Source organism: Bradysia coprophila, unplaced genomic scaffold (genome assembly GCF_014529535.1).
Source record: "Bradysia coprophila strain Holo2 unplaced genomic scaffold, BU_Bcop_v1 contig_297, whole genome shotgun sequence".
Classification (NCBI taxonomy): domain Eukaryota; kingdom Metazoa; phylum Arthropoda; class Insecta; order Diptera; family Sciaridae; genus Bradysia; species Bradysia coprophila.
The window spans coordinates 5,617,748-5,636,154 of record NW_023503555.1 but is presented as its reverse complement, the minus strand read 5'-3'; the positions used below and the strand labels follow the sequence as shown (position 1 = coordinate 5,636,154).

The following is an 18,407-nucleotide window of genomic DNA, read 5'->3' as shown; positions in this document are numbered from 1 at the left end:
TATTTGCTTCGTCTTTAGTTGATATATTTAGTAAGGCATTGTGTTTAGTTAACATTGAGTACAGCTACTTTCCCATAGTTACAATGCATTTCAGCGCCTTTCCTCGCCAAACGATCTGCTTCATTGTGATACTGGTTACCCGAATGGGTGTTGAGGAATCTCGCGCCGCGTCATTCACAATTACTCACAAAGTGACATTTTCCTTATACAAAATGTGTCAAAATGTGAATTATTGTGAATGACGCGGCGCGAGATTCCTAGCAACCCCCGAATGACCATCGACATGGTTAAACTTTATAGTCATCTGGCGGTTGTCGCAGATAACCTTCTTTAATTTCTCATAATACGGACGGTCGACGATGCGTTGACCCGTATACAAACTGAGCCAATCGTTTTCCTTCCATTCGTCAATCAAATACGAGACTGCATCGCACACATTTTGCGAGTCCGTGTTAATGCACAATTTGGTGACACCTAATTGCTTGGCCAGGTAAACTGCAATGTAGGCGCCTTGGATTTCCGCGACATTGTTTGTGGCTTGTCGTTTACATGGTCCGTACACTTTGCTGGTGTTAAGTGAAAGAAGAAAGGAGTGATCATTAGAGTTAATTTGAAAAAATGAACACGAATAGAAATATGGACCAAGATTTTAATCTCGAGGGAATTAACATTACGCGAGCGAATCTTTTTTGGAATTAAAACATAATACCTCAGGCTCGAGAATTACATCTAGTACATTTCGGACTGGTAAAATTAACTTTTTGAGTGGTCGTCGACGTCTATTACGTGTAGGGATTTTTTTATTGAATTTTTTTTTTGAAATTTAAAATAAAAAGTGTTTGAATGTTATGCAGAAAATGTTTCTTGTACCTGATAAGACTTCAACCCGCGACCTTTACAGCACACCAGCTGAGAATATCACACTGATCCACTATGTTCTTACCGTCGGATTTATTTCGAACAGTTGTTACACTCGCGGAATTTTGAAAACCTACACATTTTCTGTTTTGGGGTTTATTGGTTTTTTTTGAATTTTGCATGAATTTTTATATGGAGAAATCAGAAACTCAAGTAAAACACATGAACAGAAAATGTGTCGGTTTTCAAAATTCGGTGCTTGTACAGAGAAAAAATCCACGCGGGATTAAAATACGTTCTTTAATTCCTAACCGTACCTGACAAATCGGAAGTAATCCCACACTGACCTAAAATTTTATTCCCAAATTTTTCTCGACGGGAAAAAGTTAATGGTAGGTACTACTGGCACAAAGTGCGAACAGTGAAAAACTTCGTATGATTGACTTATATCATTAAAATGTAACCGTTAATGTATTATGTTTTGACATAATCACCTTCTTCTACAGACATTTTGTGAAAGGAAGTAACACTCTACTCTGCAAACGCTTTATTAAAGGAAGCAACACTCTCTTCAAGAAACAATTTGTAAACGCGTTTCTATCTTCTTCACAGTGCTTAGAAGGGAGAGATGCTTCCGTTTACAAAATTTTTGTAGTAAAGGACGATGCTGTCTTTTACAATATGTCAAAACGTAATACGAAACATTACCAGTTACATTTTCATGTTTTAAGTCAATGCTGGCTTTAAAAATAACATAATAAATAGCTTTTCAGTCTTGTCAAAAAAGACTAATCACACTCTGGTCGAATAGCCTTTTCGAAAGTTAATCCTTTACCGATGATAGAAATTAGGAAATTCTGATAAGAGCGATGGGTGTGGCCAGAGCGAAGTGAGAGCAGCAATTTTGCTCGAGTTTCATATGTGCGTGGTGTGATATGCTGTTTTTCGCTCACTTCGTTCGGGCTACAACTAACGACATTGCCTAAAATCTACCGTCCGCCACATTTACGTAAATAAATATTTCTCCACAAAAGGAAAACAGCCATTCACCACACCATTTTTGAAAAGGAATACTTTACTCGAAGGATTTTTTTTCTAATAACGTTCGTTAATTACTATACATAAACAAAGTGACAGTTCAAGTAAGAAATAGTACATTTCGTACCAAGGACTAAAAGTCTTTTTTAGCGTGTGAGAAGTCGCACTTTTCGGGTCCTAGGTATGAAAAGATATATTTTCTCCACACGGTGAAGAAAGTGCAATTTACTCATGACCTACTTCAGGGAGAATATCACACAGCACATATGAAATAGTTATTTACGTATCTGTTGTGGACGGTAGATTTTAAACAATTTCGCGAATTGAACGAAGTGAGGACGATAAGAGAAAGTGCATAAAATCAACCATTCAGAACAGATGCGTATACAACTTTTCATGGCGAGGGCTTGAATGACGAGACAAATTCTGAAATTTATGTTCAAGCAACGCACTTCAAGCAAAAGTGATCATAGTCGACAGCTGCCAAATAGAGTACTGATCAAGTTTCATGCTTGAAGTGCGTTGGCCCAAGGTTTGCGACTAGCAAAGAAACACTAAATATAGAATCTAGATTGTCAGTTGTTCGGCTATTTCAACCTATTTATAAGCAGCACAAAACATTTAGAAACACTTAATCACTCGAAACTAAAATTCACTGAGAAACACTCAAATTAAAACGTTCACCAAGTATTTTTGGGACCAAAATATATCCCGTAACCGGAGGCTCTCGAAAAAGTATCCAATATTAGGCAGGAACCATCTACGTAGACGTTGATGAAACCATTTTCATCTATAACAAACTGTCGCTTCTTTTTTCCCATGTTTCCCACTTTTCTAAATTAAACTACCAAATGATGTTGATGTGCCAAAATCTTAAAGTGCACTGAGCTGATGTAAGACAAATCAATTCAGTGAATTTGCGAATGTTGGTTCTCGAAGGTTCTCCTCGACACATTAAAACGAAACCCTTATCTTACGCAATTCGGTAGAATAAACATAAAAGTAATACGCGAGCGCCTTGATATACCAATGTGAAATTTTATCACCACTGAAGTGGCTTAGATGTATGTTACAGTGAAATTAAATGGGCATCTAATATTTATAGCAGTAAATTTCATTGATTTTTGCAGTATTTTTCGTCAGAGTCTCATACGTGTAAGGCAGCCTTCAAGGCAATAAAGGTTGCGCAAAAAGCGCGAGGAAAATAACACAAAATAACTTTAAAAAACAGTTTAGGACACCACCGCATTTTTTTTAAATTTCCTACGACAGCTTTTGGTGAAGTTATGTTATCTGCCGTAGTTACATAATTGACTTAACTTTTTTCAGAACAATAGAAATTCTTTTGTTCTAATAAAAAGTTTCCACATATGACCACAACATTAAATTTTCTGCCGTTAAAAAAAATTTCCTGACCAACGCACAAAAATAAGGCAAAATAAGGCTCGGAACGGGTTCGGGTTACACCCGAAATCGAAAATTCAAGTTCGGGTGAAGTTCGGGTTGAACCCGAAATAATTTTTCAGGTTCGTGTTAAATCAAGTTCGGGTTCCGGTCTGACGGTCGGGTTCGGTCGTTCCGAGCCTTAGACCAAAAGTGCTTTGTCCTGACAAATCAGATTAAATTTACTGCCGAATATGTTAAAAATACTGCTTGTGAAAGTAGATGCCAATGAAATATGCTTTGCTTACAATTTTCATGGTCCCAAAATTTTATGTTTGTTTATTTAAAGCATTGTGTGCGAACAACATTTGACCGAGAGTCGTATAATTGTTAAATCGAATTTCTGAAAACAAATGTAATCGAGTATTTTGTAAAGAGCTGTTATTGACAGGGAAGACAAAAGTTAGAAATCGGGTCGAAGATGTGGTAGTGGTCTAACATATGTTTGAAAACTGATAGAGAATTTCCATTAAACTTTCTGCAAAAAAATACGCCTATCAAAAGATGTAAAAGATTTGATAACACTGGTGACTGTACTCGATGACTACAAAAGACACCTAACGCCTTACGTAGAGAGAAATATGCACAAAATTAAGAATATTTGTTTATGTATTCCATTTTCATTGGTAAAAATTAATGTCTTCACCATCGATCACTGATCGTACCACAAATTTTGATTAAATTTGTGGCTGGTATTGAATTAACGGTATGTTTAAAACTCAGCAAAAGTGAACTTAAAGTTTGTTTATAACGCTCGAAGGCGATAAATATCTTATTATTCAAATCAACATTTTCTCAAGTAATGTTCTTAGCAGACAGAGAGACTTACGGGCATTTTTTTCTTGCAAACTCATCATCTCAATCTCAATCTATTATTCTATCAATCTATAGGCATATGCTTCACTCCTTTCACTTCTATAAGCTACAAACAGCATACATACATACTTAGCCTAATAGCTCCGAGTACGGAAATGATAATTTCAATGTAAGTGAAATCTTAGAAAGTTCCGGAGGGAAAACGTGAATCTTACAGTTAGTTGGACCGGCCACATTGATATCGTTGTTAAGGTAGGATGACGACTTCGATGACGAATTCTCGATGTTTGGAGGGCGGAGAGAGGTTGTTGGGACGCATTACAAACATTTCGTATTCATCTTATGAACTGGAAAATCGTGCCTCACCGTTTAAAACTCATTTTCCTTTTTATTTTTAGTTTATTTAATGGTTTTTAGTTTATTTTGACAATGTAATTATTATTTATGTTTGGAGTTCGGTGTTGGGTGGACAATTAACAAAATTTATTTTATCAATTAACACTTAAGAGACTGCTATTTGACTATGGCATCAGAGTTATTTGCAGCGATGCGAATGTGAGAAATGTCGTACGAAATCTAAATTACTTGAGCCGGTTAGCTTTAGGCTAATCATTTGCTAGTATAAATTGAAATTTGAAACATTGACTCCGTACAAATCCAGCTTTTCCTGAAACTCTAGGTAATATGATCCTTTATATAGTAAAATGCATGTTAAAAAAATTGAAGTACAAGATTTGAAATCAATTGATTAAAGATACATACTTTGATCGATGGAAGTAATAGACCCGACAATAACTGGTAAAATTCTTCCCGTTTGTTACATGCTGAGTACTTCGGACTCGAATTAACATAATCTGATTGAAACATAACTTTGACAGTGTTAATATTCGTTTGTAAATTTCGTCGTAGAGCGACCTTGATATAAAACTATTACAAAAAGGTACGTGTCATGAGTCATGCCCATGTATGGCTTATTCGGTATCGTTGCAAAGCTAGTGTAGGGCTAAACAATTAATAAATTTCTGTTAGAAAGACAGTATACTGGAAATGTGTAAGTAGTTCTCAAAGTTCACCGAGGGTACCAAAAAAGTGGTTTTCAAAAATTGTGCATTTGGGACAACTTATAAAAAATCTACTTTCAGTGTTTGATAGGACATATTAACCTTTACCAATATCACCATTCCGAAACTTCCCATTTCAAATCGTGATTTTTCTATTTGTTATTATGGTAACAGTTGCTGAACCAGATGTTCCAGGTTGATAATTCATTTACTAAACTTCTTAGAATTAATCCCAATATAAGTCAGAACTCACCGCGACTTTACCGGCCGTGTGAAGAAGTTCTTGTCCATCACTTTTTAATAATATGGAAAAAATAATAATTGGTGGTCGGTGGTCCTCATTTAATCTCGTTTCAAACAATAAATCAGGGCTTATTTTCGTGAAATTGATTCTTGAAATTCATGAAAATTCTGAAAAAAGCTCAAAATTCAATTTTAGGAATTCTAATTTTTAAGAAAGTCTTAAAAATTGTCCAAAATTTCCGAAATTCTTGAAAAGTCTAGAAGAATTCCTGAAATTTTTACTTGTCTTCACTCCTTCCTTAATAAAGATATCATCCAACATCCAAACCACTTGGTTCAACGCCGCATACCGATACCGATGAAAAACGAAACGAACGAAATTTATTCTTCTTTCCTCTAAATTTCACATACAAACAAAAATCGGGTTCCCCTTTTTTCCAAAAACTTTTTTTTTCATTTATGAATTGATTAACTTCTCGACACTGCTAGCCACTCAAGCGATGATCTTTTATTCCTGAAATGCTCATAGTGCCAGTGCGGTTTCATCAACACATCACAAATATACCAGCATATCCACGTCTTTAACACACAACGAAAGATTGGACAAAAATGTTTTGTTGTTGGTTATAGCATGTGGAAAGAAAAAGTAGTGACATCAGTTCTGTTGCATATTTTTGTACATTAAGAGCACATAATATATAAACAAAAGAGGAAGAAGAAGGAGGAGGGAGAGGAGGAAAAAAAAGAACACTTTTATTGTGAGAAGCGTCGTGGCCTTTCCAACGAAACCGTACACAAATGTACAAAATACATATCGATACAGCCAAGTGTATACGTAGAAATAAATGTAATCAGAAAAATAAGAGAATTCGAATTTTCCGTATATTATACTCACAGTTTCCAGTTGGACTGAAGAAGTGACGCAAGAATCATTATTCTAACCAGAGACTGTGAGCAGTGTAATATAGCTATTGCATGGTGTGTTTGTCGGGAGGAGTAAATAACAATATTTCTTGAACCGGTTTGTTCAAATTCGAAAATATACCATTAAGAATTATTATTATGGAGATATGAGTGCCATGCACTTATTAAATATACAACGTGTGTTCAAGTGACAACAAAAAGTGTGGTGGAATAAATATAATTAAATTGAGGAACTCAACGATTTTTTTTTGGTGTGTGCTGCAATACGTTAATTGCTTGGTGAAATGTAGTGTTGTAAGAGATACATTTATCTCGCAAGAAAATATAGTAGGTAGAACGATGAAAAGATGAAAATCATTGCGGAAAATGTTGGCAACGGATTAGTACTTAAGAGCGAGACATGCATTAAACAAACTGTCGCTCAAAAATAGTCACATGTTTGCGAAGAAAGGAAAATTCATTTTTTGTTAAAACACTTGTGTCTTATCCAAAATTAAAACCGACGAAAAATCTTTCCATTTTCCATAACATTTCGCCCGAAACATATGGTGTCCCCTTTCGATAGAGAATATTTGGAAAAATCAATAAAATTCACTTTTGTCTATATGACCAGAAATATTTCGGGAATTTCGTTTCGGTATAACGTTCAGATTCTTTTTATTTTTTGAATTCATATACATTATTGCTGGCTGTTGAACTTTGAGCAAGAAAAAAGAAAAGAAAATGAAATGTTACGTGTTTCGGTGATGATATCGCGGTTTGTGTATTACCCAGTGTCATATAATTTGTGTAAAGTTATACTCTTGGTTCATTTTATGGCATTCCCATTCTTTTTAAATTAATTTAAATATTTAGTTAAACGAAATGAAACATCGTAAAATTCAAAGCAAAAATTTGTTGGGGTAATTTATGAAAGCTGTTCCACACCGATAGACCGAGAGCCGGTGGTGCATTCACGGTTTGAAATCTATGCATAGTACACCATGAACGAAAAAAATTAGATCCACGACCTTTTTGTTTAAGTACACGGTTCAAGAGCCTAGTGTATATCTCATCTCGGGACTCAAAGGACTTTAAAGGACTCAATAACAGCCTCAAGTTCAGTCTGGGTCACCGGCTAAAAGTGACTTTTGAACCACGCCTCGAAATATGCAAATAATTTTCTGAGGAAAGTTAGGTGATTGTTTGATATCTCGCCTAAATGTAGGCAACATGCACAAAACTTCATCATATTTGGGTCAATACGAGCTAATTCGCCTAGTCGGTTGGCCTGTAGAGGCGCCACATTTTTTTTATAGTACTTCATTCTTACTGGACTATTTTTTTGTGAAACAACTTCACATTGATTCATTCCTATGAAATGTCACAGCAGTGAAGTTGGTTCACATGAAATAACTGCGCAGTGACAGCAGTAATTTTATGACAGAATGTACTAAAATTTGGGAAAACTCTATTACATTTCTTCTTAGTTTCTAAACATCATTCTTCTATAAACAAGACATTCCATCACAGTTTCAATTCGAATGAAAGTTGAAAACGTCTTTCGGCGTTTTGCATTATAATATGCAGTTCAAAAATAGTATTTCTCTTCAGAACATGGCTCACAACACTGTGACAATTCGCTCACGAACAAGTCTAGCGAATCATAGTTGATATGAAATTTCTACTCAACACAAAATTTACAAACTTGTTGCCAGTCTGTAGTAAAGCTACCGCAACGCTAAGAAAGCAATAAGCACATACAAATGTGGACATATGAAAGTTCTTTCAAACCTTCATAAGACAAACATGACACCTTGCCTTGTCTTACAAGTAATTCAGTGTTTGTATCGTTCTTCTTCTTCTTCTTTTTCAGCCTGTTTCTATCCACTGCTGGATGTAGGCCTCTCCAACTTCTTTCCATTTCGTACGATCCATTGCCATTTGCTGCCAGTTTGTACCTGCAATATTCTTAATTCCGTTTGTCCATCTCTCTGGTGGTCTACCTATAGCTCGTCTTTTATATGGTCGCCAGTTCATGATCTTTTTGGTCCAACGTTCGTCTGTCCTTCTTGCAATATGTCCCGCCCAGCTCCATTTCAGAGATGCTATTCTTTCCATGACATCAACGACCCTGGTTTGTTGTCGAATCCATTGATTCGTCATTCTGTCTCTGAGTGTTATTCCGAGCATACTCCGTTCCATGGCTCTTTGTGTCACTCTCAATTTATCTTCGGATGCTTTTGTTAAAGTTAACGTTTCCGCTCCATAAGTGAGCACTGGAAGGACACAAGTGTCGAAAACTTTGCGTTTCAGACTATCGTTCATTTTGCTTTTGAAAATTAGTCTGAGTTTTCCGAACGCTGCCCATGCGAGACCAATCCTACGTCTTATTTCTGCAGTCTGGTTGTCCAGACCTAACTTCAGTTTATGTCCTAGATATACATAGCTGTCGACTCGTTCAATGACAGTGTCACCAATTTTGATTTCTCTATCGTCCCCGATGTTGGTCATGACTTTTGTTTTCGATAAGTTCATCTTGAGGCCAACTTTGCTTGCCTCTTCACTTAACTGTTGTAGCATAAGCTGAGCCTGACCTAGATTCGCTGCTATCGGTACAATGTCATCAGCGAAGCGGAGATTGCTCAGGTACTCTCCATTTATTCCCATTTTACTCCAGTTTAACTTCCTAAAAATACTCTGCAGAATCGCCGTGAATAATTTCGGTGAAATGGTATCGTTGCGGCCATCAAAACACTGCAACTACGCAATTTATGAAGTTTGAATGACGGTACCAATGTGACAGAATCGCTAGAAAAATTCCTGACATGGGAATCGAACCAGGATCATTTTGGTGGAAGGCTAGTACGCAACCACTGAGTTATCTCAATCGTTTGAAGAGCGATTTGTGGAAGTATTACGTTTTCAGGTTTTTAACTTGTCTAGTAAGACAGTCTTTTCACTAAAATTTTTGGATTTTCTATGATGTGTGACGGCTTCGGGATCATCATTCAAAAATTGCGTTACTATTTTTCAGTGCTGTTATCATTTCTAATCTTCTATCGAGGTATTAGATAATTAACGCAACGTTCAGACGTTAGGATTATGGTCTACCCTACAGAGGTTTATTGGAGGCGCGATTGGAGGGATGATATAACTTAATTTCAACCTCGTTGAGTTAGTACTTTTGGAGTAAATGCGGATTCAATTGTGTTGACAGCACTGACAAAGTGTTATGTATGTTATGAATGATACCATACACTACCCTAGTTAGGATTCGCGTAGGACTCAATAATTAAAGTCATAGAAGAAACATCGGAATTGGCTATGATACAGCATAGGTTTCAAACCGTGGCCACATGAGTGACCTATATGCACACAGGCTCTCGGCCAACGAGGAAGCATTATTTTATATCGAATAGATTGCACAAATTTTATAAATTTAGTTGGCTGGCCACTCCGTAGCGCAAAAATAAAATTCTTTATGAATCTTCGGGCATAAAAAAGAACTGGAAAATTTATGCCTCTCCGCTTAAATACCAATAATCCCCGAATTTAAATAACATTTTACAAGACAGTTTAATTTCGGGTATTATACACAAATATACCATTCGTTTCTATCTCTCTCTCTGGTGGAACACTTTTCTTTTCTTTACTTTATAACAAAAAATACACAATGCCTGCGTTGTATTTCTGTATAATATGCGTGTATACCTCGTTGTGCTCTACATTTTCCACATTTTAAAATGAAAATTTTCGTAATAATTATGACGCTTAAGTTTTAGTTCATAAATAACGTAAAATGCTTGAGTGCTGCTTTCAAACCAATCTATCTGCGCGTCTATAATAAGAGAGCCGCGAATCGTTTATTTTGTTTATATTTTAACGTTTTTTTTTCCGTCTTCTGAATCCAAAATCCAAAATAAACAATAGATAACGCTTAAAAACTTTAAAATAAATATCAATTTATGTAAAGATTGTTTTGTTTTGCCGTTACGGATTAGAGGAAAATGGTTCAGTCGATATTTTCTTTTTGATATTTTTTCGAAAGTGAAAACAGCGAAGAAAAATTAAAATTTTCTTAAATAAATTCATCTCTTGGCTTTGCTGTTCTATTTTGATTCTTTGGAAAGTACATGCTTTACACAGCAGTGGGTGGTAAAATCTACTTTCCATCCCATCAACAATGTTCATTCCAATGAAATAATACAATAAAAACGTCACAATCAACCATCTCACTTCCATCATTTCCCCCCATTTTACCACAACAATTATCTCAGACAATGTATAATGGAATGAAACAGCAGAATATTTGGCGGGTGTGGTTCTATTATACGAAAATGTAATTTTTTAGGCAAGAGCATTTTATGTTCAGTTCTACTATTGATTCGAATTATAAACAAATTTCCTCTCATCAGCACAGGTATCAGCACCTGATTTCTTCGATGGGCCTCTGCATTTTTAATATTTTTTTCCGGGTGAACGCAAAATACATTCGACGTCAGCTGTTTTTCAGCTGGTCTACTTATTCAAGCAAAAGTGATTAGAAGTCATTATAAAGGTGCAGTAGTTATTGCAGGGCTTACTTTAGAGAATTTTAATTCCAAAAAATCCGAACATTCTGAAAAAATTCCGAAAAAGTTCCGAAAAATTCTGAAATTCTGGAATTTTTCAGAACTTTTTCAGAATTTTCGGAATTTTCAGAATTAAAATTCTCTAAAGTAAGCCCTGAGTTATTGGTAGTGGTAAAACGTATAAAGACTAATTAGCAGTTTTGTTTTTGTTTGTATGGGTGGAACAGATAAGAAACAACTGAATCAAATTTTCTAAATGTCTAAATTTTACTAACGTTAAGTGTATTTTGTTTGAGCAAGAAATTGTTCCATCGATATGCCACCAAAAGTAGATTGAAGAAATACAACTCAAGCAGTTCAGCCACTGAATTTGTCATAAAACAAAACCATGGCCAAAGCTTATGGTTAACTCCTAATCACTCTACGGCTTCATAAAATTCCGAAAATTCATTTTCAGATGCAGCTTACAACAACTTCATTGATATTACACAAATTCCGCCAAATTTTTAGCATTTGAGAGACAGAATTAAGAGTGAAAAGAATCTACCCGGATGTAAAAAGCGTTGAAGAATCAAAAAGACAACTTTTGACTGCATAATCAATGAAGTGGGCTTCAGTAGAACAAAAGTAAATGCAGGAACTGGAAAAAAAAAGAAATTTCATTTTTGCTAATATTCGCTATAATGTGACATGTCCTATTTCTGCATTTAACTATTTTATATAAAGTGCGCTACTTAACTTGCTTCACCTTATCCACTAGCCGCTTTCCGTTTAATTTATCTTTAAGTTGATCCCTTTCAAATGCTCAAAGGACACCTAAAGAACATTCAAAGCAATGACAGCAACAAACAAGAAATTCTCAGAAAGTGGTTTGATGTGTTTATCTCCGTCTCTGATATGACTCAAACGTGTATTTTCGCCAAAAAGGCATCCACTGAAATGTTTTTCATTTCCACGCGCTAATTTATTGTGTGTTTCCTGTAAACACCGAATCATGTGTCATGTAGTAAATAACCAGCTCGAGTACAAGCTCATTTCCGATATTTCTGCTAAAGTGTTTTCGATTGAAAATGAACATCCGAAAACATATATATTGAGAGATCATTCTATGTATATTGTTCATCGACAACGGTGTGGTTACAGCATTTTGGATACATTTAAAGAAAAAGAAAAAAATCTGAACCGAATGTAAACGTGCGAAAAAGTTGTTGAGAAAATGACGCTAAAAATATTCCTTTCAGCCGGAGAGTGTTATGTGAAACTGAGATTTTCAAAACAATAAAAATTTATTTTAAGACCCACTTAATTTGAACCATTTAAACTTAGTCATTCGTGTGTCGTTTTGCAAAATAGTAAATAGCAAAGTCAAGTATAATTAGCTAATTACAGCATGGGATTTAGTATTATGGTTCTACCTACATCCAATTCATGTATTTAGACTGTGGTAGTCATAATAACAAACTTGACGGGAACTATAGTGGAAAACAAAATTTTTTTTTATTGAAAAGTGAATACGATTTTGAAGAAGCAGTATGGTGCGTTTATCGAAAAAGGAACAGCAAGATAAGCGCGAATTATTGTCGAGTATAAATCAAATGAACATTGGGGAATCTATGAATGTGGACAATGGTGAGTGTTGTGTAGTATCCATAAAAAGTTGTCTGTAGTGTCGAATGATTGTCGAAATTATTGTGACAGACACTGTAAGGCATATTTAAGGTTGAAAACACACGAGCAATTTTGCGTTGATGGGATCGAAGATTATGCTGCGTTTTCCATTGTAATCAGATATTCAATTCAGGAAAAACTATGGAAAACGCAGCATTATTGTCGATTCCATTAACGCACTGAGCCAAGCACGAGAACATAATTTTCAATCCGTTAAATAAATCTCGATAAATCTGTTCCGTGCTCGTGTGTTTTCGGTATATACGAAACGAATAATTTGATGCAGCGAGTTTGTTTTAATGGAGTATTACTCGCATTACTCGTTCGACAAACTAATCGCTACCAGTCAGCAGTGGATTTTAATTGTAACGGTTAACCTTGTTCTCTCCACTCAAAACGCCATGAAAAAACGACATTTTGTTGGCAATTTGTATGATGACAGTTGGGGGTAGAAAATACCTATTTTTCCGTCTCGTTTTGACAGATTGCAAAGTCAACGCACCAACATCTGGATACCACGGTGTATCATGCATTCGACTTACACTTACTAAAATAGGTTCATCCAACTAAGATGTACCTCTCATACCTATTAAAACAAAAAAAATTGGGAAATTCGAGCTCGAACGATTACCGGCCCTAGCTCCGATCTTGTGGAAATTTCCATTATTTTCACCATTATAAAATGTTGTTGAACAAAGCCTTTTGATTTGTTGATAGAGTTTGTCATTTTTTTACTCTTATCGCTGTACCAAGTTTTATTTTTCAACCAACAAATGGACAATCAAACTTATACGTCGTGTCATCTGTTACGGACAGCGACAACAAAATAGCCGTTGAGCTCTAACAAATATGGTCTGTTAAAGCAAAATGTAAGCTGTAACTAATGAAGTCAAAGATTTTCAAAACATTTACATCACCGAATGAAGTAGTAGAAGCGATAATTCCATAAACGTATAATTTTGATATAGTTGCGTTTGACGTCTGTGAAAGGTCAAATCCCAATCAAATCACTTCAACTGAATTAATGAAAACAGTAAATTTTTTACTAAAGTTCGCACAACACGTAAGTGGTTCCTTATATATAGCGCCTGAACAAAAACTCCTTTAGTGAAGTGGTGAAAAGAATGGGTTGTTCAACAAGGGAGGAATTCTTTTTACATGTGTTTGCTGTAACACCTATAGATATAATATAGGGTAGATTGGCACACACGACGAACAAAAATTCGGAAATATATCACACACACAACGACACAAAATTTTAATCACAGCACAAGGGACAAGCGAAGGGACATTAAAAAGTACATTCAAAAAGGAGATTTTCAAATATTTATTCCGCGCGCTTTCTTAGAACGTAAGTTATGATACACATGCATTCATGCATTCTTTCCCCACAAACGTTCTTTGTGTTTGCTTATCTACCCTCTATATTATATCGATGGTAATACCTCAAGTTTCGACCGTATATGGTACTTTGACACTAATTTTCAGTTGTTGATTGCAAATTTTCACAAAGTTTGTGATAAAGAACCCTGGGGTATGGGTTCCTCGGCGAACAAACGCAAAGAAGAATGGTTCCCTGGTTCATAATAAACAACTACACCATACAGTGTTTGCTGTTCGGACGCTATTCGCTTAGTCGGTTGGCCTGTAGAGCCACATTTTTTTATAGTACTTCATTCACACTGTACTATGTTTTTGTGTAACAACTTCACATCATTCCCATGAAATGTCACAGCAGTGAAGTTTGTTCATGAAAAAATAATTCAGTGACACATAACAAAACGTACTAAAATGTAATAGTCTGAGAGAAAAACCTATTGCATTTCACTATTAATTTCAAAACAACCTTTTCCTATGTTCAAAGGACCGCTTGCATGTTTTTCAAATTTTAGTGGAAAAATTGACTCGGCCGTTGTGTCCCCGTGTTGTTTGTGTTGAGGATGTTTATCCTTGATGATTAACTGATTATTTATCTATTTACAAAGAATCTTTTTTTTGTCACAAGCACTCTAAACGAAAAATATCTCTGTTGATTCGAATTTAGGGGAGTATCGAAACAATTTGTGTATCAGAATTTAAAAAAAAAAGAAAACCAAATTTTCGTTACAATCCACATTTTATCGGTAAAGCATGCATGCATATCTGATAGATGTGTTTCAAAATAAGCAAAACTGAAATCAAATTTTAGTTTTTCTCTGTACTTAATTTAAATTATAAACAGAAACCATTTGATGTATACGTTTTTCGCTCTATATTGCTATCATAATGTTGTGAATTTATTGAAGCATTTGATAGTTTGCCGACAGATCTTGCCTGGTGGAATAAATATATTTATTGATTCCAATGTGGGAATGAAAAATAAACGATAAATGGATGTTTTATTGGAGTACATAAAGTGAGAGACCGATTTTATATGTTACATTTATTGAGTTTGAGAAACAAATAATCATCGTAAAACATTTTGCAGAATTCAACGGTCGTTCAATTCAAAATTTAGGCAAGGAAAAGAAGTGAGATCTAAGGGAAAACGTAGGAAAATAAACAGTTTCGCGTTTGGGAGACATGATTTTAAATTTTTTAAATGGATGATCATGACCTTCATTAACCTGTCACGGCTATTCATTTTCATCTGTTATCGATAACGACGACAAAAATAATGACAAGCTCTGGATAATGTGGTTCTTTACATAGTAAAATACATGTAAAAAAATTGAAGTACAAGATTTTCTTTCTCTCTTTATTTCATTCATTAATTAACAAAAACAATGTAATACAGCATAGCTCCAGTATGCTGAAACAATTCAAAGGAGCTATTTCAAACGATTTGAAATATTTGAAATCAACCGATTAAAAATACTTTGATTGATGGAAGTAATAGACCCGACAATAATACTGGTCACATGCTTGCCGTCTGTTACATTGGATGCTACGAAACTAATTCATTGCATGTGGTAAACATTTTGCGATAAAATCATACTCATAGGTGTTGAACCAGCGTCGGTACCTATCTTTTTGAAAACTGTAAAGTTTCCATATCTGAGCCTAAGGAGAGACACTTATTGAAAAAAGGTGCCGAAGCAAGTTGCTTAAAAACACGCGAGTTAGATTGCGAGTATCATAAAATTATTTCTGAATTTTTTCTGAATTAATGAATTATGTAGCAGCGTCCAATGCTCATTTTTGTTTACTCCCTGAAAGTTGACGAAAGAATTCACGAAAAGTTAAATTTTCGCAGAGGGCGAGTTGGTATGTAATGGTCAACTTTCGCATAGGGCATGCAGTAAACTCTTTTGTTTGAAACTAATTAAGAAAAATCTGAATCGGATTATATATAAAGATAAGCAATTATCTATCTGTTATCGACAACAACACGATTAACTGATGAATTCTTGCTAATGTTCCATTTAAATAGCAAAATGTATGCTGTAACAAACGAAGTAACAGATTTTTCTTCAAATCATACTTTAAACAAAGAAAGTAACAGATTCGATGGTTGCATATACGCTTTCCTTTTGAGTGAGGATGAGGAAAACCTCACGAGTTAGAATTCTATAACAGAAAAGAAGATTTGAGAATCAATCGAAGGGAAGTCATCTCTTTGCATAGATTTTTCGATGTAATTTAGTAAAGATTTTCAATGAATTAATGTGATATATTGGATATCGGACATGAAAAACTAGAAGACATCTGTGATCTAGTCTCATACATTATGAATACTTCCCTGTTGCGCCACCTATTGCAATTAACTTTTGTCTCAATTCTAAAAGCTAAGAAACGATTCGACGTTTAATAATTACTGATTCGATTTCTTTAATTCCAGATGCCTACCAACATGTAAAAAATAATTTGGAGGATTTGGAAGACAGAGCTGGAGCAAATGAAACAGATCTCGTATTCTTGCGAGGACTGCTGGATAGTCCTGCTGTTACTCAGTTAATCAAAGTAAGTAAACAAATGAACGGAACAAATTTATTCATAAAACCGATCTTATCGGCACTTCTACCGGTACATTATTCAATAGCCATAAAAACGCCTTTGAATATAGTAAAACAATTGCCAAATTCCAACGACTTTTCACAAAGTCTTCAACTTTTAAAAAAAAATCGCGTGACTGGTTTCATTACAGCGGCTTTATCCGAAATCGTATCAATCCAAAAATGTTTGATCAAAAAAACTAGTTTTCGACTTACAGACGGTTTTGTGTAATATATACAAACGGATAGAGGTATGGAGCGCTGAAATAGCCCATAACAAGCTCTCTGTATAGGTAACGTTCATGCGATGAAGGTGTAATAAATATTAGTGCATAGCATACACAGCAGCGAGTAGAGGTATGTAGTCGCGATATATTTAACGATATTGTGTATATTAAGTATATTCATCGTCATGGCAGCATGATTGTGTGTATAATAATAAACATTCACGGTCTAAGTGAAATTCGAAACATTTTATACACACGGCTTACGGTTACTGTGAAATACAATCGCGTCTGCATTGTATAAGTGTTCTTGGATCGGAGTAGTTAGGCGTATATTGCAATCAATCCAACACATAGCGCTCCAGTACCTTTAATTCCGTTTGATCAACCACTTGTTTTGTATATAAATCGTGCGTAATATATGATCGTAATATCCTACGGTCGGTTATTGTTTACACGTTGTTACCGAAAGTATAAACGTTGAATAGGAAGACCTGCAAGAAGTAAGTTTAGTCTATCGACAGCGATCGGTTTCAGAAATTCTCGTTCACTATTTTGCATGAAATGTGGCAGTGGTTTAGCCAGCAGTAAACCAATTTGTGATTGTCTGATTTTTGGGTGTGTACCTTGACACAGTAGCGATATTACAGCGAAAGAATCAGCTAATTTGTCTACGTTTCGCTTCATAAATGAATGTGATTCCAATTAAAAAGTTTAATTGAAAAAGTCCATAAGTTGCTGGCGCATCAGTTAAAGTATAAAACTTAAAAAAAACTTAAATAAAAAAACTAAAAAATTCCGCCATATTTGATATGTGTCGATATAAGAATGAGTATGACGTCACCTGTCTCTCTCTCTCACACACTTCTCAATTCGTGAGACTTGTTAATGATCAAAAAAAATCCACGTAAAGCCTTAAGTAAATAAATAAGCAGTGTGAATTGCATGGTGAAGTGATGTATAAAGAAAAGAAGGATTTTCATTTCCCCTGATGTGCATTTTATAGTAACATATCAGTGTATTTTAACACACATACAACCAAAAACACACTTTAATCCCAGGTGATTTTAACCTGTGTGTTTATGCATACGCATGATTCGTTATGTATTACAGTTTCGTGTATTTACTGGAATTATAAACATACTCGAGAAACCGGGGAGACACGGTCATTGTTGTCTTCTTATACATCATTGACCGCTCTACGAATGTGTTTTTGTGTATAATTTGCGCGAATTTTTCGCCTGTGACAACGCCCGCATTCAGCTGAGTGAATTAATGTATATAAAAGACGACTTTCGAATGGAACAAAGACTCTTTTTTCTTTGAGATCTCTCAAAATGTTGCTGACAACAATAAAATAATTAACAGTCGCAGGTCGCTATTTGCATACATTGACGACAGTGTGTTGTTTGTACTTTATGTGTCAGTCTTGTTGTAACTTCAAAGTCTTAATTTAAATAGTAAATTACTTTCAAAAAGTTGAAAATAAAACCCAAAAGTTCTTTGCATGTTGAATGACGAAAATTTGTGAAAAGCCTTTTGATCATACAAAAAATCAAAAAGCTCTTTGGGCATCGCTCAAAAGCCCAGATTTCCAGGGGAGCC

General features: G+C 35.1%; 1 protein-coding gene across 7 annotated transcripts in view; it reads left to right on the top strand.

Moving 5' to 3' along the window:
• The window catches only part of LOC119078446 (MAGUK p55 subfamily member 6), a 29,406-nt gene that overhangs the window by 1,543 nt on the left and 9,456 nt on the right, over nucleotides 1–18,407 (top strand). For 3 of the 7 annotated variants that reach the window (XM_037185972.1, XM_037185970.1, XM_037185969.1), the window contains exon 2: nucleotides 16,425–16,546. In XM_037185972.1, the coding sequence (XP_037041867.1) occupies nucleotides 16,425–16,546 (122 nt within the window). Of the gene's footprint in view, nucleotides 1–12,078; nucleotides 12,566–16,424; nucleotides 16,547–17,104; nucleotides 17,306–18,407 lie in introns of those variants that run through there. The other 4 variants (XM_037185971.1, XM_037185975.1, XM_037185974.1 and 1 more) reach the window with 4 other exon arrangements.